The sequence below is a fragment of the Macrobrachium nipponense genome, chromosome 22 (assembly GCF_015104395.2).
Source record: "Macrobrachium nipponense isolate FS-2020 chromosome 22, ASM1510439v2, whole genome shotgun sequence".
Lineage (NCBI taxonomy): Eukaryota > Metazoa > Arthropoda > Malacostraca > Decapoda > Palaemonidae > Macrobrachium > Macrobrachium nipponense.
The window spans coordinates 68,187,200-68,212,078 of NC_087213.1; the positions used below are offsets into that span (position 1 = coordinate 68,187,200).

At 36.4% G+C, this 24,879-nt stretch overlaps 1 protein-coding gene across 1 annotated transcript in view; it reads right to left on the minus strand.

Annotated features, from left to right (window-relative positions):
* Window positions 1-16,256: 16,256 nt before the first annotated feature.
* LOC135198418 (uncharacterized) overlaps window positions 16,257-24,879 on the minus strand; it is a 30,328-nt gene continuing 21,705 nt past the window's right edge. The window contains exons 2-6 of the mRNA XM_064225950.1: window positions 22,060-22,167; window positions 19,865-20,039; window positions 19,660-19,745; window positions 19,309-19,471; window positions 16,257-16,609 (exon numbers count right to left, since the gene is read on the minus strand). Coding sequence (XP_064082020.1) covers window positions 16,485-16,609; window positions 19,309-19,471; window positions 19,660-19,745; window positions 19,865-20,039; window positions 22,060-22,134 — 624 coding nt within the window. The 5' untranslated portion in view covers window positions 22,135-22,167 and the 3' untranslated portion in view covers window positions 16,257-16,484. The remainder of the gene's footprint in view (window positions 16,610-19,308; window positions 19,472-19,659; window positions 19,746-19,864; window positions 20,040-22,059; window positions 22,168-24,879) is intronic.

A 24,879-nucleotide genomic window follows, 5' to 3' on the forward strand; every position in this document is an offset into this window, starting at 1 on the left:
ATATATGCCCCTTCATTTGCGGGAAGTCTCCTACGGGATGCTAGTCCCATGGTCTTCCCAACAAATGCTTAAAAGTCATAAGCACAAACTCCATCAAGCATTTTTCGTTGGTCATCAACAGTTCGATTCCTGACTTGCTCCAATAAGAATAAGAGTCAGCACAACAATGACTCTAACAGTTATATTAGAAAATGTAGTTGACGAAATACAAAGGCAAATAATGGTAACAATTAACGAACAAAAGATGAAAAATGTTAGGGAGGGGAGGAGGGAGGAAGCCAGCCACGTAGTACACATTCTTAGACGAAAGTGAAGTCACTGAACTAGTAAGAAAAAAAATAAGAGAGAGAGAGAGAGAGAGAGAGAGAGAGAGAGAGAGAGAGAGAGAGAGAGAGAGAGAGAGAGAGAGAGAGAGAGTCCTGTTATCATCTTTACAATAAAATTGAGACTACTAGCATTTTTGGGGTTAATTAACAAGTCACCATAAAATGAAAGAAAACTGAAACTACGATACTTTTGATTGAATTTCTGATTATGAAATATCCACTTCGAGCTTATTATCTTTTTATTCAGCAGCCTTCAAGTATGCGACGAGGAAACCAGATCTTTTTTATGAAAGGAATGGTATTCTAGCACTAGTCTAAAAGGTGCTCTGACTGAAAAAATAAAATGTCGTTTCCCAACGAATGTGAAAGGAGAAAAAGTAAAGGCATAACATTAATTTTCATTTTATGAATAATCCTAGCTTCCATTTATATCCTGTTCTAATGGTGGAAGGGTCAGACAGCCGTCAGTTATTTCAGCTTTGAATTTTTGCTCTGCAGCAAAGCTTTCATGTCACTCTTCATTAACAGTTAGATAGTTTGTTGAAAATCATGTTTTCATCTTTGTAAGATTAGGCCACGCATACCGATATGTATGTTAGACTTTTTAGAAGTTTTAATAGTGTAAACACCGTAACCATGCCATCTGGATTGCATATAGTTAAAGTAAAATTTATGAATGATACAAAACAAATATAGTAAAATTTGAATAAAAAAAGCTGCATATGGAATTAATCATGGAGTTTATTATGTGATACATAGTTGTCACTGGTTTTATATCGAAGAAGGCTTCCAAATTATATGAAAACTAAAAAAAAACCAAATTGTTTGATCTGAAAAATCACGTGTTTCTGTGTTCGACTGTATGTCATTGGCTTAAGCTTCACTACCTGTGAATTTCCGAAAAGGGAATCATCAAGTTACGAAGTGTTTTATGTGCAGTAATATATTAAAATATTTTATTTTAAAGAAATTAATGGATATTTTCAATTGTGAATCGTCTATTTAAAAAAAATAAATCTCTTTCTTTTCCAAATTAGGACATTCAGACACGTCTTTACATTTTAAAGTTCTGGTTAAGTTGAGAGCAATCCTCTTCGAATTTCATTTTTGCGTACGCCAAGTGGTTGCTTACAGAAATTTTTAGTGTGCTAAAGTAATAGTGGGTGAGAAATATAAACTTTCTTAATCTTTCGAACACAACTTACAGCAAGAAATGACTGCGTAGAATTGAACTTACTTTACGTCCTTGAATTATTCTGTTTTCAAGGTAAGGATTAGGCTATGGACTGAAGTAATGTTGATCAATTAATGGGTAGAGCTAGTTCATTTGTGATGGTCAAAGCAGGAAGAATGTAGCAACTGCTGTAATCATTTTGGTGTACATCTAAGCTAGCCTAACATAACAGGGATCATCTGTCTACTCAGCTAGGTTTGTGCTCCACCCCCGACATTCAAATTTCAAACAATTGTTTTTTGCGTCCTCAAGAGATGTATCAGTTCAAGGTAACTCACAAATGACGATAGGTTATATGAATATTGAAACCTTAGGAAAGTTTAAAAATAAACCCAGTGAGAAGTCATGAAGCACATTACTGAATCGGTGAAGACAAAATTGGTTAGGTGTACTGCCGGTTGCAGACAAAGGCCCGGTTAGGGATATAGCAATACACGAACAGCTTAAAGAGCAGTGGCCGTTGGTATTGTAATCTTAGGATTCAAAAAGCCCACTTAGGCTGTAAACACTGAGGACAAAAAGGGGACATTTCAACCCTAAAGCAAAACTTGCGGAAAGTAGTGTAAGTGTTGCTGATACCATTCCCTATATCAGTGATTCTTATCCTAGGGAATGCGCCCCCTAGGAGGGATGTCAGGAATTTGCAGATGAGGCGCGTGCCCTAGTGAAAAAAAAGTCTCCAATTATATTCAGAAGTTTATGAAAAAATGCAAAAATATCGCCTTATAACGTTAGTTGCCTATAGTCTACTAGTACTCTAGTTTGACCCGTTGGTCTTACCCTCGAAACCCCTTCTCTTTTTTTTTTCTTTTTCATTTTCCTTTAAATTTGGGAGGGAATTTGAATTTTACTCGTAGATGCAAGAGGGGCGTGGAATCGAAATTATGTCATAATAGTACATTTTCGCAGTTTTTTGAAGAATACAGGGACGGGAGTTATATTAAACATTTAGAATGACTGATGGAGAATTGGTTTGTCCGCCAGCGCAGGTGCAAGCCAGCTGAGGTGGCTGGAAGCCAGTTCCTTCTTCAGTGGACAGAGAGCAGTTTTTCAATATTTTTATTAAGAAAAATTGAAATCGCCAATGATAAAAGTTCAGTGACTCGCAGTATTTATTGTTTAAATGTATTAGATGATAAAAACCCTTCAGTTTTAGTCATAACGTGATTCATCTTTTCTTAGTCATCGTAGTGTAATACCAAAAATAATCTCGATTTAAATAGCGCGTCAGCTTTACTCACAAGGAGCACGTGACTGCATTTGTGTAAGTGGTCTAACTGATGCTTGTTTTTTTTGTTTTTATAAGCTGTTAGACTTCTGTAAAATATTCCCGAAAAAAACAAATGATACATGGGTGAAGGAGGGTCCATTTGTTCGGTAGGAATGACAGGCCAATTGCCAGTAAGTACAGACTGTCATTTATTGTACCCTGTAATCAGTAACAGCTTTTAGATACTCAGAGTGTTCCGAGGCATTTGTACCCAATCAGCTTAACTATATATATCTAGACAAGCTGCTCTAGAAGGAAGAGCTCGTTCCAGCACTAGGCTGGTTGAATCTAAATGAAATGTGAACAAAATACTACAGGTTATGACAATGTGGGAAGTGGAAACTGTCTTCATACAGTAAACTTTATTAGCATCTGGCTTTTGTTAAAGTTCGCGGTAATATTAAATCACCCAGTCATAATTCAATCTTTGTGTAAATTTTTAGGAGGACGTCTTTGATTGTTGGATAATGCTGGTATAAAGTTTGTCGCGTTTACGTACAGTTTCAAAAGAGACTAGAAAACTTAGAGATAAGACAAATTTATCCAAACCTACCATTAACTAATGCTATATATATATATATATATATATATATATATATATATATATATATATATATATATATATATATAATGTTTGTGTGTGTGTGTGTGTGTAGAATCTACTGGTCACTTTTTACCAGATACCTACATGTGTAATTGCAATAGCCACAATGCCTTCTTAACTGATGAAATTCTTCGTTCTTTTTTGGATTCGCTTGTCATTACAAAGCCTTAAGATCCAAATGCAAGATATAAGAAGAAATGATGATGTCCAGTAGAGGGGAAACGAACCCGGGTCCATAATCACAACGAGGTCACATTTCCGACCTCGTTGTGATTGTGTAATTCTGCCCAGCAGGCTTTTTCTCCTCTTACCTCGTCTGTCACGTCAGGAGAGACTTTGGCTCTGGGCATTTTTTGTTGGTTTTGATTAAACTGGCCTTATTCTAGCACGGGCTCTTTATCCTAGGGCAGGCGTCGCAGGGAAGAAGGTGGGAAGTCTCTCTCTAGTCCCATATCTTGCATTTCTTTAGATCACACTTAGCAGTGTCTGAGATGTATGACAAAAGGGGTCTTTCAGCTTTTCTTCATACAGTCTTTTCTATGGGATTCGAATGTCATCCATTCTTTTAAAGATGACTTATCCTACGGAATCTCAATATTGTTAGTTGCAGTTAGAATTTGACGAGCGCATGACTTCCTTGTAAGTTGCAGTTAGGATTTGAAGAGCGCATGACTTCCTCGTAAGTTGCAGTTAGAATTTGACGAGTGCATGACCTCATTATTGTTATTTGATGTTAGTTGTGGTTAGAATTTGACGTGCGCATGACCTCATTGTTAGTTGTAGTTAGAATTTGAGGGCGCATGACGTCATTATTGTTAGTTTCGGTTAGAATTTGACGCGTGCATGATGTCATTATTGTTAGTTGCAGTTAGAATGCGACGTGTGCATGACCTCATTACTGTTAGTACCCAAAAATGTGTGTTTGATTTTAGGAAGTGAACTTAGAGAAAAAAAAATTTCCTAATTAAGGCAAAAAATACATTTTGCACTATAAACATAATTGGGTATCACTGGAGGACTCTTTATATGAGTATTCTCATCACTGCTGATCATAATCACATTGCCTATTAGATTCAAATCGAAAGTATCAAGGAAACACAGCGATAAATTATTTTGTTGTTGTTGATCTTGTTTGTTTTTGTCCACCTGGCAGCAGGATATTCACAAAAAGGTGGTCCTCGACATCGGCTTTAAGTTGATGCATTTTGGGAGATATAAAAAGGCACTTTTCTGTGTGAAGGATGCTGTTGGGGTGGATATATATATATATATATATATTATATATATATATATATATATATATATATATGTATATATATATATATGTATGTATGTATGTATCTGATTATATATATATATATATATTATATATATATATATATATAGATATATATATATATTATATATATCGCCTATGTAACTTTGTCTGTCATTCACTACTTGAGAAGGGTGGGAGTCAGTCCACCGAAATATAATCCTTAGCTTTTGACCAGTGTTTTAATGGGCGTTTTGTACTTGAGACGTATCCTGTTTTACCAGAAGAATTTATTTACACACATCTATACACACACACACATATATGTATATACATACATACACACTAATTCAAATATCAGTCATATCTTTCGTTTTTTATCCTAGACAAAAGAGCAACGACGCATTTGAGCAAAACATCGATCGACGGGACGTTTAATTGTATCCATTGGTCAAGGCGTCTTCTTGTGCACCTTTCGGCGGTATGATGAACGTTGTTACAAACGATCTTATGTAACAGCGTTCTTCTCAATACCCGTGGATGATTGACAACCCTGATGGGTTAGCAGGTACCGCAACCACTAGCGGATATGGGGGCGGTGTATCGTGGAGCACCTGCGCATGTCCCCCCCCCCCCCCCCCATGAGAAATAATGAGAAAATAATAATATTGATGATTTAGATAGTGATAACATTAATGAGAGACATAAAAAATGGGGGGGGGGAATTAAAAATTCATTTTAGAATTGATAATAAAATTGTGAGAAAAATTGATAACAATGATAAAACAATAATGTTAACGATAATAATAATGGATTCGGTATTTTCTGATAGAACAGCCGATTGCTGTCCATTTTATAATCTCTACTTAAATAGTATATATACGGGTATATATATACATATATGTGTGTGTCTATTATGAAAATTAGTTTTCCTCCCCCACAACCTCGCCCGGCCCACACGAAATGTTTCTGGATGCGCTATTGACAACAACTTTATTTCTTCTCCGTAGGGGGGTAATGCCGTCAGTGCACCTCATGCGGTGTAATGTAGGCATTACTTTAGATTCTTTGCAGCGTCCCTTCGGCCCCTAGCTGCAACTACTTTCACTCCTTTTACTGTACCTCCTTTCATATTAACTTTCTTCCATCTTACATTCCACCCTTTCCTTACAATTGATTTGTAGCGCAATTGCGAGGCATTCCTCATGTTACACCTTTCAAACCTTTTCACTGTCAAATCCGTTTCAGCGCTGAATGGCCATAGTTGCCCCAGTGCTTGGCATTATGCCTAAACCTATAAATCTATCATATTTCTTCTTCCTGATGAAAGAATATCATGTTACCTTGTTAAGCTGTACTACTCTCTTGGCTTTGTGTTCTCATTATACCTCGTAGCCAGGAGCAGATTGCAAATTATTTTTTATTTCGGAATCATATTCGAAATCAGTAACACGGATCCCTTCGATTTTCCTTGTTCGAAAAAAAGTCTATGAAATGCAAAAAAAAAAAAAAAAATGTCTGTCTGTCGTTACGGGCTGCTTATGATCAAGAGCCCGCGCTGATTAATAGCCAGTTTAATCATAAACGACAACAACACCTGTCTACCTAAATAGAGAGAGAGGCATATAATTCCTGTCATCTTAAAGGACTTGAGGTTCAATGTCATATTTTATACCCATTTTCATCTCACTCAAGGTCCCAAACAGAACAGGAGAGTTGTTTGTAGACTAAACAAAAGGACATCGATTGGCCAAACTTTGTAATAACACCATCGTTCGTTTTCAGCGATCCATACACATCTTTCTACCTGATTAAAAATTGTCAAGAAAATATCATTCAAATAAACAGTTTCCTATAACGAACATAATTTTGATTTTATGGCCGAGAAAGGAACGAGATTAAAGAGCATGCAGAAAGCACGCAGGCCGCGCATTCTTCTACGAGGCATGGGACAGCTTTTGGGACCTACTTCCGGATTTGGGTTCATCTCAAAAACTAACCATCCCGTAGGGGGGTAGTGGCGTCAGTGGACCTCATGCGGTGCATTATGGGGATTACTTAAGGTTCTTTGCAGCGTGCCTTCGGCCCCTAGCTGCAACCACTTTCGTTCCTTTTACTGTACCGTCTTTCATATTCTCTTTCTTCATCTTACTTTCCACCCTCTCCCAACACTTATTGTGCAACTGCTAGGTTTTCCTCCTGTTACACCTTTCAAACCTTTTACTGTCAATTTCCATTTCAGCGCTGAATGACCTCATAGGTCCTAGTCCTTGGCATTTGGCCAAAATTCTATATGTAACTCAACTCAAAAACTAACCAAATCCACTTTGTTCCGTGGCCCTTCCACTCTCAGAATTTCATTGAAATCCATCGAGAACTCTTTAAGGTATCAGACAGTCAGACAGAAAGACAGACAGTCAAACAATAAATAAAAAAGGTAACAGACGCCTGCATGAACTCCTTCCAACCTCATCAACCGAGACAAAATGTAAGGTAAAAGAAAGTGGCGATACCTGGACAGTCCCATCACCGCAAGGGCGCGCGGCCGGCAGTATCGATTACGTCACGAGGTTACCATAGTGACTCATAAACAGGTGTAAACAGGCGGGAGACCACAAGACCGTCCCATCCTTTTAGCGCCCAAGGCGTGTGAAACGAATCGATTGAATTTATGATTATGCTCAAACACGTAAACGGCTTTAATATTTATCAACGCCCATCCGCGGCGCTTTTGCGTTATTACGATCGTTTGTCCATGTCGTCGACGTTGATGGAGAAAAATTTTAATTGCTCGTTGCTTATTGTTTGTTTTTGGCCGCTCTCTTTTCCTCTCATTTTTCTTTCAAGGAATACTGTTCAATTTGTTGACTGCTAACGAGATTAAAAAAGTGCAAATCTAAATAATGCATCATAGGAAAGACTCGTAAATGAACATAAGAGAACCATTTTTAAAATGAAATGTAAACATATCTCGCATATATTTTTGTGTCCTTGTTAGTAGTGTGTCAATTCACCTCTTCATTCTTTTAAAGACGTCATTTGATTATGTCTTATAACGACTACCCTTAGACGTTATATACAAGTGCAACAAAATGATACAACTGACTATTTAGCTCATCCTGATATTTTATTTAAGCCAGCACCGCTTCACGAACCCACGAGAATTGTACACGAGCTAATAGCAGTCATATAGGTCCATTATCTGCCCATATAACTGCCCTCTTCCTTGTCTTCCAAACTGATATGCAACACGACACAGCAAAAAGGTTGGATGCCAGATCTATCATTATTTCCCCTGCTGATTGCTCGTTCATAATACGAGTAATGATATCTTATAGCTTCGTTGTGTCTAGCTATATAACACGAATTTATTCATACGTTAATATTGATAATAAGAAAAAAAAATGATAAAGATGAGTTGTGTGGTTATACTTATTCCATATTTTCGAAGGTAAACAAAGAAAAAATTTCTCTAACCTGTGAGATTTTTTAGACAAAATTATTGAATCCTTCAGGATTTTAATGACGGTAACATTACGTCATCGGTGTCCCAACCCTTGATGTTCCCCTCTGGCTTCCATTGGAAGCTCCAGAGGAGAGCACATCGGTCCAATCCGGATAGCTTGGTTCACCAGCTAAGCCCAGAAATAGACCCAGAGGCTGTTCTACAGAATGGGCCTCTTCCGGGCTCAGCTAAGACCAGAAAGAGACCCAGAGGTCACTGCTCTACTGAATGGGCCTCTTCCGGGCTCAGCTAAGCCCAAAAATAGACCCAGAGGCTGTTTTACAGAATGGGCCTCTTCCGTGCTCAGTTAAGACCAGAAAGAGACCCTATGACCACTGTTCTTTAGAATGGGTCCCTTCCGGGCTCAGCTAATCCCATGAACATCCCTGAAACCACTCTTCTTTAGAATGGGTCTCTTCCGGTCTCAGCTAAACCCAGAAAGAGATCCAGAGGCTGTTCTACAGCATGGTTCTCATCTGGGCTTAGGGGGGCGGGGTGGGTGCTGGGAGGGGGGATACAAAGACTAAGTTTTGACTGCAACCCAAAAGCCAGTGAGAACTTGAAAGTTTTGTTAAGCAATGTCGGACATTGGTGTCATCGCCATCGGAATTCGATATCGATGAATAAACCGGAAACAATTGATATAAAAAGTATATTAAAATTTGTCTAATTTCTGTCGAAATTACAAATATGTACGTAAATTCTTCCCCATCGCTGTTAGACTTATACCGTTGTTGTTTATCTTCGCCATAACTGATTATTTTCGTCGCCATTACATTTTCTCCGCCTCATTACTTATTGGCAGGTCGATGATCTTTTGTGAAGAGAAGCATACAATGATTGACGACAGGACATGCAGACTCTATTCTATGGACCTTGAGGGGGACGTGGCGTATTGAAAGACATTTATAGATGACATACTCCGAATGAAACTGTAGTTTTTTTTTTTTCGAAAAAATTGTTCCGTTCCTCTCCTTAGAATTTTAGTTCGAATATATCTTTATTTTCATCTTTGCACAACTTCCACTATAAAAATGTTCCTGTTAAATTCTTGGTTAAGTAAAACTTTTCACCATCCACGAGTATTTTTTCGTGTTAATTTCGATTCTGTTTTAAATCCCTTCTTTTAGTGAAATTTGTTTCATTATCAATATACTCGAAAAAAAAGAAGATAATGTCCACACGCAGAATTAAGGATCTATCTGTCATCGTTTTCATCCTGTTCTTCTATCAGTACCAAAACGTGAAAAATCATTCCTAAGATCAAATAAGACCGAGGAAATGAATTTTCTATAATTACTTCTCTCAAGCTCATAGACGTTTGCTTATATATATATAATATATATATAGATATTAATATTTTATTATTATATATATATAATATTTCTATATATATATATATGTATATATATGACATGCATTTAGCTACAAGATTTTAATATCCAATTCGCTCTGCCTCGGAATTAACATATTTTCATATATGTTAACCGAATGGGAATTTTTAGTTGATAATAATTTCGTCCTCTCGTTGACGAGTCGGTAACGTCAGTGAAGTCCTGATTTCTCCTCTGTTCGCTGGTTCGAATCCACGAGAGGACGAAATTATTATCAAGTAAAACACTCCTCATCGGTTAACATATAAGAAAATATATTAATTTCGAGGCAGAGCGAATTGGATATTAAAGGACATTTGTAGCTTAATGCATATATATGAATCACGGTGATGTGATATGTATATATATATATATATATATATATATATATATATATATATATATATATATATTTATTATATATATTATTGACAGTAAATATATTTATTCATTAATTTATTTATATAAATCATAGGCAACTGACGGATATGGGGTCAATGAGGTTGATGTTAGATTCTAAGGTGAAGAATATTTATCTTTAAAACAGATACAGCCAATCACATCAGGTTTTTACCATCTTTGGGAGAGAATCACGTTACGAGTTTCTTGATTACAGCAGCTTAAAGCATCGTACCTTTCATTTGAAAAATATATAATGCAAGCCAGTTTTAGACGGCACTACTTGCATATTTGAAAATGGCAAAATTTTGATGCGAACATCTTACCGGTCGTTAGCTTTAACTTTAATTTATGTACAAGTACGGTTTATTAAACCCTTTGCAATATGCGTTATATACGGCAGTATCTTTGGTATTTTAATTTTACTGTAAACATAAGTGACCTTGAACCTGTGGTATTTGGGCAGCTAAAAGCAAAAGGACAGTTATTTTCTTGATACCATCCGGGTATACGCTGCATGTTTCATTTGTTCTTCATGAGGGCACGAAAGTAATTTTGAGTAGTTTTATAAACCACTTATTTATTCATTTATTTATTTATTTTTTAAAAGATGAAATTGTGATACTTAACAACCAACTATTGCTCTTGATTGATTTTAGATTCTTATGGCAAAGGGATATTTCAGTAACATTTTATTTTTGTTGAATATTTCTTTTGAAAGCTGATGCACTTGGACTTGGATTGCAGTCCAATATCCCAACTGCGTCCGAAGAACAAGGAACGCTTACAACCAGCGTTTGCTATTTTTGCGGGTAAACAGAAGAACAGATTCTTTGTCTTGAAGTTTTTAATGACCTGACTGCTGACGAGCGGGAGGAAATCAATAATTTGAAGATACAGTTTGTTACACATTCCTAGTTAGTGGGTGACTGTATGAGATAAAGCGTAATAATGAGCAAACTCGTTATCTGTGTAGGAATTATTACGATGAATTGTCGTATATCCGCAATTATAGTAAAAGAAAAAAAATCAATATACAGGAAAGAATTATTCGAAGTAAGATTGAAATCGTCAATTATACCTGTAATTACAAACAGAAGAAAAATTATATATGGTTATTAGAAAAATGATAGTTTTTCCCCACTGTTCTGGTTTTGTACAAAACTAATATATATATATATATATATATATATATATATATATATATATATATATATATATATATATATATATATAAAACGAGGTTAACATGTCAGTAGCGACTTAGTGAAGGACATCTACTAAAGACAGCCAGCAGAAAAATATCAACAGCAAATTGATGGTGGCCTGACCACCAACTGAATGTCTTATAAGTGAGATAAGAATAAAGTAAAAATTTGTAGAAAAATGCACTTGGAAATTGTTCGGATCTTGTAAGTAGCTGCTATGAACTTTGTTAAATAGTATTAGAGTATAACGAAGAAAACTGGATTGTATTTATTGTGAGTGAGATTAAAGAAAACGGGATGGACAGCTGTAGTGACATCTGGAAGATATTAGGATCACGTGAAAGACGATAATTGTGTTCAATCTCTAATATTTTGATGTTGGAACTGGGAGCATTAGGAAACCTGGGGCCGTTCTTAGTGTTGATTCTCTAATATTTTGATGTTGGAACTGGTAGCATAAGGAGACCCATACCATTTCTTAGAGGCTTATGACTTAATTAGGCGTTAAAGAATGAAAGAAAAAAAACATGCATAGGCAGGAATATCCAGGACGAAAAGTCACTTCCTTTGGGTGTCAAGAATGCAAATCTAAGCAACTAAGGTAGAGAGTTCACTGTCACATAGAAGCTGACAAAAATTTAAACTTTCTGACAATACGTAAATTATCAAATATTCGGTAGTGAATACTGATTTGCTTTTTTATGGGAAATTGCTTATTGGCCCGTTATATATATATATATATATATATATATATCTATATATATTATATATATATCTATGTATATATATATATATATATATATATATATATATAATATCATGAATGAAGGACTTTCACAGATGCTCTCTGGGTCATGACCCAGAGAGCATCTGAGAAATGCATTAATTTTTGTGGTGGTCAAAATAAAAATATTCGTTTGTTATCTAGTTTATTAAGATAAAGTGAACACAACATCCTTACATATAGTATATATATTTGGCATATTATCAAGATCACAATATCGATCTCATTCTCTGGCTAGAAAACATTTCATATTTATTTTTTTTCGAGAAAAGATACGTATCAATTTTTAGTTTACCTTGTAGGCAAAAATTCCGACGAGAGGAGAGAGAGAGAGAGAAGCGGGGGAGGGGGGCCTGGTGAAGCAATAACAACAGTATTCTTGGCTCATTTTGTACATTCGTTTCTTCTCAATTCTTCTGTTCATCATTTCCTCCATTTTTTCATTTTCCATCTATCTTAAAATCTTCCTTCATATTTTTCCATTTATATCTTTCTTAAAATCGTAAGTCTAAACAGTTTAATTCTAAAGGACAACATCGAAGACTATTAGGGCGGACCCCTTAATATTATATAGATTAATAAACTATCAATAAGAACATCAATATTCTTACAGACTTGATTATTTCCCAGTAAAAGTAGACACTAAATTATTAATGAAAAATAAGCAAAGTCTAACAAACATTAATAGCATAGATAGAACCCAAAAAATTGGCTTAATACTAAATTGCAAACATTTCGATCAAGTTACAGTGTTTTCAGTAACATCTCAAGTGAACATCCTTTGCAAAAACATAGGACTAGGGCTACACCGATAACAAGGCACATCAGTGATTTGTCTCTTTTCCTTTTGAAAAGACAACTTATAACATCAGGTACGATTTCATCTCCCACGTTAGGTAGGAGAAGCTATCCTACACTCCATGTGAGGTCGAGAGCCATTTGTTCCACTAAATATTCTAGTTTCTCAATATAAAGCGTTTATCGTACTATTAAATGGCAACAAAAACAATCCGAAACTGTGGATGGATGGCCCTGACATCAATGATTAATTTGCAAAGGGACAACATTTAGATATTTGACGTTTTACACCAGGGAATCAAGAACCCACAGGAGATCACAGAAGGCCGTGGGAAACGGAGAGAAAGAACAAGATTGTTGTTATGATGATAATAAACTTCATTATGAAGTCATCACTTTGAGAGAAAGTAGGGCAGAGAATCCCCCCCACCTTTTTTTTAAATAGATTATTTTATGTGGCATTTCAGTCTAGCATTGTGTTTAGATTAGTACAGTCAAACAGTCTTAAAATCACGTAAAATGTAGATGGACGTATAACCACTTGGAATCGAGTTTAAAAAGAAAAGGTAAGTAGGTCAACAGTGATAGACCTAATTTGAAAAGTAACTGTAGAAAATACATCATCAGCTGTGGACGTATTCTACCCCTATTCCTTTGTTTCTATGTAACCCAATGTATCCTTTCTTTATGACTGATTGTTCCTTCCCGTTCCATTTTGTCTGGTTGCCCAGCTTCAAGTTTGTAATTCTTTCCCCTTGATTCATTCCTCTTCTTGAAAACCGTGGACTGTTCCTCATTTTCATTACAGAGACCGTTCGTCCTAAGTTACAAGGAGGATGTAAGGTATGCTACATCGGCTTGTTATGAACGCGGCATCTCCGAGGTGCTATTTTTTTTCATAGTACTGAACATGGCGGAAGCTCAATGGGACGCCGTGTTCAATACTACCCCCTGGGGATCAGAGTAAATATATACCCATTCTACGTATATTGTGTGGTCGACAGATTATATTAATAAACGATATCTTTGATCCGCGAGGGGCTAGTACTACTAAGCACGGCGTCCCATTGAGCTTCCGCCATGTTTAGTACTAGCACCTTGGAAGTGGAGCGTAGATGACAAGCCAAAGTAGTGCTGGCTTTGATACGTGGCTTTTAGTTTGTTGATCATGTATATTTGAATTCATCTCTTTGCAGCTTTTGTTTTTTTTATTGATTCTTCTCCTTTTAGTTTTTTCTCTCTTTTCCTTTTCACATTTTTTTCTATAGGAAATCGCTTGCTTTGATAGGGAAAGGTATTTCCGTCTTGTTCCACAGGAATAATAATAATAATACCTACATGGGTGGGGTTGGGGGATTACTGATCATGGCTGAGGACTGTGGTCTCCAAACACTCGTGATATTATTATTATTATTATTATTATTATTATTATTATTATTATTATTATTATTATTATTATTATTATTATTATTATTATTATTATTATTATTATATTGTTGTAGTATTTAGGTAGAAGACCCTCTTTCAAGCATGTTCCATTGAAGAAGATTACTTATTCAGTTGCATTGATTATATAGAAATTCTTTTCTATTCTTATTATTACAGCTTTTTCAATGTTACATAGATTGGCGAGTAACGTGCCTATGGGAGGCATAAGGAAAAGTCAAGATCGATTAATTTGTAAATGTGATTTCAAAGTAACTCAAATCTGGCGAACATCGTCCGTAGATTAATGCAATTCTAATTTAATAGTATAATGGTGGAGTGATATACGTATAGTTTGAAGGCATCCGTTTCTTCTGGTTTCGACCAGATATTCTCAAGGCTATGGCTTTGAGTAGACTGACGATGGACTCAGGTTCTACCCTATTTATAGCGGGGGTCAACAGGGGGTGTCCCGTGAGCTGAATTTTCATTGGCCGGGGGGGAAAATAGCTGGTCGCAACCAGAATAAACGTCGGCCTTCAAACTATATATTTATTCCACCATTATACTATTGAATTAGAATTGTAATAATCTACGGATGATGTACGCCAGATTTGACTTACTTTTAAATCATATTTACAAATGAATCTTTCTTGACTTTTCCTTATGCCTCCCATAGGCACGTTACTCTCCAATCTATGTAGCACTGAAAAAGCCGTAATAAGAATAGAAAATAATTTATATGAAATCAATGCAGCTGAAGCAGCAATCTCCTTCAATAGAACATATTATCCGAAGAAAAAAACATCTTAGTTTTTCCTTGTCATTACAGAGAGAAGGTTAAGAAATAATGAAAAATTTAACAGATTGTAATTACGATGCACTCAGAAAAGTTTCCTATCAAAGCTACTGTTCTCAAGGAAATATTGAAAAGGCACTGTAGTAAGCAAAGTCCTCAATTATATCCAGCCACCTACCTGCTTAGACTATATATTATTATATATTCTATATATATTAATATATATATATATACCATATATATATATATATATATATATATATATAAGTCATATCACATTTCCGTGTTTCATATACATATATCGAGCTACAATGTCCTTTAATATCTAATTCGCTCTACCTCGGAATTGATATATTTTCATATATGCTTAACCGAAGGGGAATTTTTTTTCTTGATAATAGACTTGCCTGGACCAGGGCGCGGTCCAGGCAAGTCTATTATCGAGAAAAAAAATTCCCCTTCGGTTAAGCATATATGAAAATATATTCAATTCCGAGGTAGAGCGAATTAGATATTAAAGGACATTGTAGCTCGATATATATATATATATATATATATAATATATATATATATATATATATATATATATATATATATACATACATATATATATATATATATATATATATATATATATATATATATATATACTGATATGTATGTATGTATGTATCTAACAAAAGGAGCCCATTAATAAGCCATACTATAGAAAGAAAGTACTATATTTCAGATACTATATTTTGGCGTTTTTATGGGATCCTTTTATTTGATGGAATTCTGTTGTAACAGAACATTTTTACCAGTCGTGTATATATATATATATATATATATATATATATATATATATATATATATATATATATATATATATAAAGGTTTTTTTGCCACGAAGGAAAAAATGAAAAAGCGAGATAGCCAAGTACTTTCGGTCCTGTTCGGACCCTTTACTGAGGCAAACTGATTTTACAGAGAACAACATAGTCAAAAGAAGGCTTAATATACAAACTGACACTACAAGATAAGCAATAAGGGCGGCTCCTCCTTTCTGTAGTGTGAAAATCGCCCTTATTGCTTATCTTGTAGTGTCAGTTTGTATATTAAGCCTTCTTTTGACTATGTTGTTCTCTGTAAAATCAGTTTGCCTCAGTAAAGGGTCCGAACAGGACCGAAAGTACTTGGCTATCTCTCTTTTTCATTTTTTCCTTCGTGGCAAAAAAACCTTTATTTATAAATAGCATCACGTTTTATATACTTCGTGATCAAGTTATTCATATATATATATATATATATATATATATATATATATATATATATATATATATATATATATATAACCACGTTTCATGAAAATGCACCACCATCATGCAACCCTGTCGAGCCCCTAACGAAGCTCACAGTGTCCCAAACCCTCTTCGTTTCCAAAATTTTCGAGAATCCTTCACTCGGAATCCAGCTGCCCTTCCTTCCCCGGCGGAGGGCGTCTTTGCCGGATTCCGGTGTCATCTCAGTACTTCATGAAGGCCTCCGGGTACATGGGGTGGCTCGGGGGCACGAGGGCCTCGATCATGGTCTCTTCGGTCAGGGTTTGGTAGTGGGCGACGGGGCACATCCACCAGTACACGTGGATCACTGCAAACGGGAGAACGTGTTAGTGATATTTTAATTTTTTTTTTTACCAGAAATGAACTTTAAAGGGAGATTTTAATCAGGAATGATGGTCAAAAGGTCTTTTTTATGGGGGGGGGGGGGGCGTGATAAAGGGGACTTTTTATCGTTTAATGATAAAGGGTTCTTTTTTTTTATCTAGGTTGGTGATTAAAAGGGTCTTTTTTTGTTGAGGATATTGTTATTAAAGGTGAATTTTTATCGGGTAATGTAAAAGGGTTCTTTTTATCAAGGTGATTAAAGGGTCTTTTTTTTATTGAGGATGTTTTTATTAAAGGTGAATTTTTATCGGTTGATGATTAAAGTGTCTTTTTTTTTATCAGGAGTGATGATTAAAGGGAAACTTTTATCAGTTGATGATTTAAGCGTCTTTTGTTTTTTTATCGGAGGTTGTTGAATGAAAGGGAATTTCATCTTTGATGACAAAGGGTTCTTTTTATCAAGGGTGGTAATTAAAGGGTCTTTTTTTATTGGAGATGTTATTATCAAAGGTGAGTTTTTATCGGTTGATGATTAAAAGGTCTTTTTATCATTGATGATTAATAGCTGATTTTTATCATGAGTGCTGAGAAAGGTGTTTTTTTTATCGGGGGTGATAATTAATGGAGGATTTTATCATGAGAGGTGATTACCAAGTTTTTTTAACAAGAGTAATGATTAAGAGTTTTTATCGAAGGAGATGATTTAAGAGTTTTTATCGAAGGAGATGATTTAAGAGTTTTTATCGAAGGAGATGATTAAGAGTTTTTATCGAAGGAGAATATTAAGAGTTTTTTATCAAAGGAGATGATTAAGAGTTTGTATCAAGAGCGACGATTAAGGGTTTTCATCAGGGGTGATAATTAATCAGGATTATCATCAGTTGTGATGAGTAAAGGTTTTTATACAAGGTGATGATGAAGGGTTTTTATACAGGGTGACGATTAAGGGTTTTTATCAGGGATAATGATCAAGGGTTATGATTAAAATTGTTTGTCAAAGGGGATGATTATGGGTTTTTATCAGAGGTGATGATTAAATGGGATTATCATCAGGGGTCATAATTAAATGGGGTTATCATCAGTGGTGATGGTTAAGGGGTTATAAAAAGGGGGATGATTAAACGTTTTTAGCAGGGGGGATGATTGGGGATTTTTATCAAGGGTATCGATTAAGGGATTTCATCGGGATGATGATTAAGGGTTTTATCAAGGGTGATGATTAAAGGTTTTTATCAAGGGGGATGATTGAGGGTTTACATCAAGGGAGATGATAAAGGGATTTCATCGGGGATCGTGATCAAAGGTTTTTATCAAGCTGATGATTAAGGGTTTTTATCAAGGGTGATGATTAGTTTTTTTCAGAGGTGATGAGTAAGGGTTTTTCATCAAGGATGATGATTAAAAGGGGATTTTTATCAGGTGCGATCATTGTGGGAATATTTTTATCAGGGTCTTTTTTTTTTGCTGTAGTATTTTTTCATTTATTTTCGTGCTGGCATCAACCAGCATGTCTCAGTTATTCTGTATGTTCAGTCAAGCATAGTCTAGACATTCCAAACATTCATTTCGTCTTGATTAGACATACTGAATATTTGTAATATTTAAAAGCGATATAATTATCCGGATCAGTGATTTTTTTTTCACTGCGAGTAGTTTTCCCGAATTCTTATGTATCTGGCCTGGCTTCCAGGGGTTTCCATGAAATCTAATCCGCTTGTGAGGACGATTCATGATAAAAAAAAAATGTTCACAGGCCTACAATAATTGCATCGAAACATGTCGTATATACCTCATCCAAATGCTTTCTGAGATTCTAAATAAATAAATAAATAAACAGTACCCAAGATTAGGCTGACAACAGGAGGCATAAACTGTTTTCATAACTATACTCTTTTTTTTTCCATCTGTCCATCCGGCTGTGGTGTTTGCGCATGGTAACACTGCGTCCGGGGCTTTAGATAGTGATATTCAGCTTACATTCTACAATTATAATAATATCCTATTTCGAATATTAACTGTGTAGGTAATTCGCATACAGTAAATTATTAAAACACTTTTCAGTTGCAAATGTACACCCAGATATCCTTTTATTTACCCAAAACTTACACATAGCGTAACTATTTAAAGGCCGGGACGCAGTGTTACCATGCGAGAACACCACAGGCGGATGGATAGAAGGAAAAAAACCGAGTATAGTGAGAAGAGTCACAGCCATGTGTTAATAATAATGGAAGAATTACCATGGCAGATGCCACTATAGTAGATTCACATCAACCGTGCATCTGATGTCTTGGCCAGTCCCTTACAAGGCTCCTGATTAGCTGTTGATAAGCAAATCACAGGACTGGAAACTCTCAGTCTCTCTCGAGAGAGTTCACATAGTCAGGATGTATGTTCCACCTCTCCTGAGGGATACGTCTTTCGAAAGTATCCCTCAGGAAAGGTAGAACATACATCCTGCCTAAGTGAACTCTCTCGAGAGACTGAGAATTTCCAGCTTGTGATTGGCTTATCAACAGCTAATCAGGAGCGTCACAAGGGACTGGCCTAGACATCAGATACACGGTTGATGTGAATCTACTGTAGTAGCAACACAGAAGATACTGGAACAGTATCAGCAAAAGTTGCTGGAATGAAAGACTGTAGACTAATGATCGAAAATAAATTGGAAAACTTGCTCACCGAAACCTATGATGTTGAGGATACCGGCTATGATGTAAGCGCCGCCCTTGGAGAGAGTGGGGTCGTTCTTTCCGTACACAAAGAGGATGATAATGATTGCAACTTGCACGGCGAAGAACCCGAATTCTAAGACGATCCAAGGGAGGAGTAGCTTCCGTAGGCCCTGTGCATTAAAGGGAAAAATAAAAGCAAATAGAAAATTAAACCTTCATGAAAATCGCTGTTCCTGAATCTATCGACAGTTGCTTTCAACATCGTCAGAGTCGACCGTTCATGCTAGGTGATCTTTGTACTGGTTGAAATTGTTGTAAAAGTAAAACCTTCCATTACATACTCATCGACATTACTTACCGTGCATGAACCGTAGGTCATGAAGAGTGAAGCGAAGGTGTAGAAAGCATAGAAGACGATAAGTGCGATGATGATTGCTTTTAAATCTGGAAGAAAAACGAGAGAAGTGATTTGAGAAGAGATATTTTCAGCGCATAACCAGTGATGTGTGATCATTTAGGAGCCGAGTTACATCGTATTTAACAACTATACATTGTAGACCTACTTTCGTATATGACCCTGACTCCTATGAGGTCGTCGATGATCTTGTATCTGGGCTCTGTCATGTTCCTGTCGAGTGAGATTTTGTAGTCGTCGTGGCCCTGTTTCATGTCGTGAGCCAGGATGTCAACATTGATGAGAGCGAAGCAGAGACCGACGCACGTACAAAAGGATGTCACCTGGGGGACAGGCAAAAGGATTTAGACGAATGAATAAAGAATTTGTCACGAAACTTTTGTATACAGATACTCCATCTTGGGACTAGTGACTCCCTCATACACTCCTCTGATTTCCAGGGTTGGCTGTGATTCACTGTCACTCCCGCCAAACTCTGAAGGTCCAGCATTCATTGGAGATGACATATCAAGTCTGACCTAACGGAAAGTTGTTTAACTACACAGAGTGAAATATCAACGGTTTGGAATGCATATTAATGGTGCTCAGTCGCGAAAGAAAAGTCTCGATCTGAAAAAGCTGATTGAAGAATTATAATGGTGGCTTTATTGAATTCACGAGGGCTATGAAACTGATTGGATAAGTCAAGGTCCTCAGTTCCAGTAGGCATTTCTAAGAGTTATATTCAAATAAAATTTTTTGGTGAAAGGAGGCCTTTATATGTATACTTGACTCTTTTCTAAGGTTACCAAAATGTGTTAAAGCAAGTTCTCACCCTGCTGGGGCCTTGGCCTGCGTGCCTAAGCAAGACCTGTGGAGACCGGTAGTTGCCAGATTCATCCATTCCACCAAGGTCTATAGACCTTGCATTCCACCTTCTAGTAAAACCACCTGCTTTATCGTCAAGATAAACCGGGATAGATATGGAATCCTCTATAGGTAGGTTCTTTAGCCTTGGACCTTGGACCTTGGACCGAAATACCCTCTTCCAGTATATGCAAGTTTATTCGCAAAGTAACCAAGTCATTTTTCTTTTTCGTAAGCCTTGAGTCACGGACAAACTCTTACTGGGATCCTGGTTACAGAAGTCCGAATCCCGTAAGGTGTTGTGCCATCAGTGCACCTCATGCGGTGCACTGAAGGCATTACATAAGGTTCTTTGCGGCGTGCCTTTGGCCCCTAGCTGGAACTGCTTTCGTTCATCTCACTTTACCTCCTTTCATATTCTCTTTCTACAATGTTACTTTGCACCCTCTCCTAACAATTGATTCATGGTGCAACTGCCAGGTTTTCCTCCCGTTACACTTTCAAACCTTATGAATGTCAATTTCTGTTTCAGCGCTGAATGACTTCACACGTCCCTGCGCTTGGCCTTTGGCCTAAATTCTATATTCATTTCATATCAATTCAAGTCTGAAGTTATCTCGAGAGTCCCATGGCGGTGGTGCAGCCGATTGCCTTTCGCTACAATACGAACAGATCATTTTCGCTTGCGATTGACCGCAGTTCTTGCGAAGGATGGAACTGTCGTATTCATATTTTATTGATGAACCAAGAGAGAGTCACTTGGCCTCAAAATTTGCTTCATACAACGACACAGCAAACTCATTAGCAGCATGTCGAATATGATTCCATAAATCACAAAAGCATTGTCTCTTCCTGTATATCAAGTCCATTTCGTTCTATAAATTTTGCCTGCATATCCACCGAATACATTCCAGTGCTTCCCTTCCGCACCGGAACAAATTTCAGATGATACGCATTTTTGACTAATCAATTGTCCCCCTGAAGCCTCTTGGTCCACGTTGATTCACCTTTCTTCGTGTGTTAATAGTTTGATTTCTCTTTCTCACTCTTTCGTCTCTCTTCATTTGACAAATAACATAAGGTTGTTATCACAGCGGATATGGACAAAGATTGGTATGTATAAATGTAATTGAACCTAAATATATAAGACTTAAATTACAATGAATATATATATATATATATATATATATATATATATACATATATATATATATATATATATATATATATATATATATTATATATATATATATATATATATATATATATATATATATATATATATATATATAGAGAGAGAGAGAGAGAGAGAGAGAGAGAGAGAGAGAGAGAGAGAGAGATTTTGACTCTATAGAACTGACAGAGCATCAGTACAATTATTGCGTCTTGACTGCACTAAAATATATCAGATGTCACTGCAATTACACTCGTGGTAGAGCCAAAAAAGCCCTCCAGATCTTGCAACTTAATAAAGAAGCAACAGAAAGAGAGCCTTACCAGAGACAAGAGCCCCAAAGCAATGGTGCCTGTGCGAGTCGAGAAACAGAAACAGCATGATGTCATAACAGCCATTTTGGGTCGTGTTCAGCCGTGGCGATCGTCCCTCTGCGAAAAGAAAAGAACGGCATTTCATTCATTAATGTTTAATAGCGCCTCAGTGACGTGGTCGGTATGGTGTTGGCGTGCCACGTCGGTGGGCGCGAGTTCGGTTCTCGGGCGTTCCACTGAGGTGTGAGAGATGTGTATTTCTGGTGATAGAAGTTCACTCTCGACGTGGTTCGGAAGTCACGTAAAGCCGTTGGTCCCGTTGCTGAATAACCACTGGTTCCATGCTAAGTAAAAGCACCATACAAATAAACAATTAATGTTTATTAATGTCTACTATCTCCGCTTGTCTGCAGTGTATATGAAGCAAGAAGACTTGATTGCAGGGGGAAATTTTGTGATTCTGTAGAAGTGGTAAAAAAGGTTGCGTAGTTACGTATCTGAAATGTTATTACGTGAAGTTGAGTATATCTTAGTTTAACCAGACAACTGGGCTGATTAACAGCTCTCCTAGGGCTGGCCCGAAGGATTAGATATTTTTACGTGGCTTGGAACCAATTGGTTACTTATCAACGGGACCTACAGCTTATTGTGGGATCCTAACCACATTATATCGAGAAATTATTCTCTAATCACCAGAAATAAATTCCTCTGATTCCTCGTTGGCAGACCGGAGAAACGATCTCGGACAACCAAATCGGGGGGCGAGCACGTAACCCACTCGTCCAACGAGGAACTGACTACGTGGAAAGAATGATCAACAACAGGTCGGTGGAAAGAATGTATAATCGAAAAGTGTTAGGAGGAAGAAAGACGGGACAGCATAGAAAGGGTTGGATAGGTGGGGTGAAGGAGATATTGGAAAGAAAGGGTCCAAATAACCAGATAGTACGAGAGTGCATGCGGGATAAGAACCCCCCCCCCCCCCCCCCACACACACACACACACGGTCGAGCTTTGTTCGACGAACTGTGTTCGATGTGACGTCAGAGGCGGGGAAAGTCTGAACCATGGAATGGAACTATAAGCATCTGAATTGTATCTTAGCTTCAGGGTGACTGGGGTGCAATGAGTATACGGGTTTTTACGCACTGCTGGTTGTATTAAGCTGCTAATATTTTGAGGGATTTGCAACATAGGGTGTTGTTCCACAGTCAAACAGTGTGAATTTGTCAGCGACTGCTTTGTTGACTTTTCTCTGTACCAAACCCGCGTAAGAGAGATGGCTTAATATTGGAAATGCACACGCATATATATATATATATATATATATATATATATATATTATATATATATGTATATATATATATATATATATATAGATATATATATATATATATATATATATATATATATATATATATAGTGATACAGGGCACAGGGAACTACTCCAAGTAACATAATCAGAGGAAAACGGACGGAAACCACACATCACTAGGCTGTCTTTTTTATTATTTTGCCTACGTTTCGTAATGATTTACATAACATCTTCTGGGCTGCACTTAAGAAAAGATAAAAAAACATAAAAACCAGTTAAAAGTTTAGTTTAAGAATTCATTTAAAATACAACAGAGTAAAAATGTTTTTATTTTTATTTATTTCATTTATATTCTGTTGTATTTTAAATGAATTCTTAGACTATAGTTTTAATTGGTTTTTAAGTTTTTATCTTTTCTTATGTCCAGCCCAGAAGATGTAATTCTGTAAATCATTACGAAACGTCGGCAAAATAATAAAAAAGACATCCTAGTGATGAGTGGTTTTCGTCCGTCTTCCTGATTATATATATATATATATATATATATATATATATATATATATATATATATATATATATATATAATATATATATATACATGTTTGTGTGTGTGTCTTGTAAAAATGTTCTGTTACAACAGAATTCCATCTAATAAAAGGCGTTTTTAAGGGCCCCTATATATATATATATATATATATATATATATATATATATATATATTATATATATATATATAGAGAAGAGAGAGAAGAGAGAGAGAGAGAGAGAGAGAGAGAGAGAGAGAGAGATAGAGAGAGAGAGGTGCCATTGAAGGTAACTGGTCATTTGGCTTCTTTGATAAATAGCAGCTCTTTGTGTTCGAATCGCATTGTTTTGGGTACATTAAAACACTTTCCCCTTACAGTATATCTCATAATTTCTTTGATTACTAAATTTTGGTGGTATATGATTTCTTTATCAACACCACACACAGTCTCTCTCTCTCTCCCTCTCTTCGTTGGACGATTGGGCTACGTGCTCGCCTACCGGTTCGGTAGTCGCGAGTTCGATTCTCCGCTCTGCCAATGTGGAATCAGAGGAATGTATTTCTGGTGATTAGAAATTAATTTCTCGATATAATGGGGTTAGGATCTCACAATAAGTTGTAGGTCCCGTTGCTAGGTAACCAGTTGGTTCCTAGCCACGTGAAAATATCTGACCCTTCGGGCGAGCCCTAGGAGAGCTCTTAACCAGCCCGGTGGTCTGGTTAAACTAATATATACTTTTAACTTCTCCCTCTCTCTTTGTAGCTGTTCAGCCAAATTCATCTAGACTGTAACTTCTTACCATAAGTTTTATTTGTCTCAAAGACAATAAAAACGAACATTTTGCCTTGTTGACCGGAATTCCATATTGAAGTAATACTGTATTTGCCAATTTCTTATCGCTTTCCTTTCGGAGCTATAGTTTCACAAATCTTGACATCGTAGTCGTTAGTAGCCCGTTCTACGAAAGAGCGTCTAATCTATCCACCT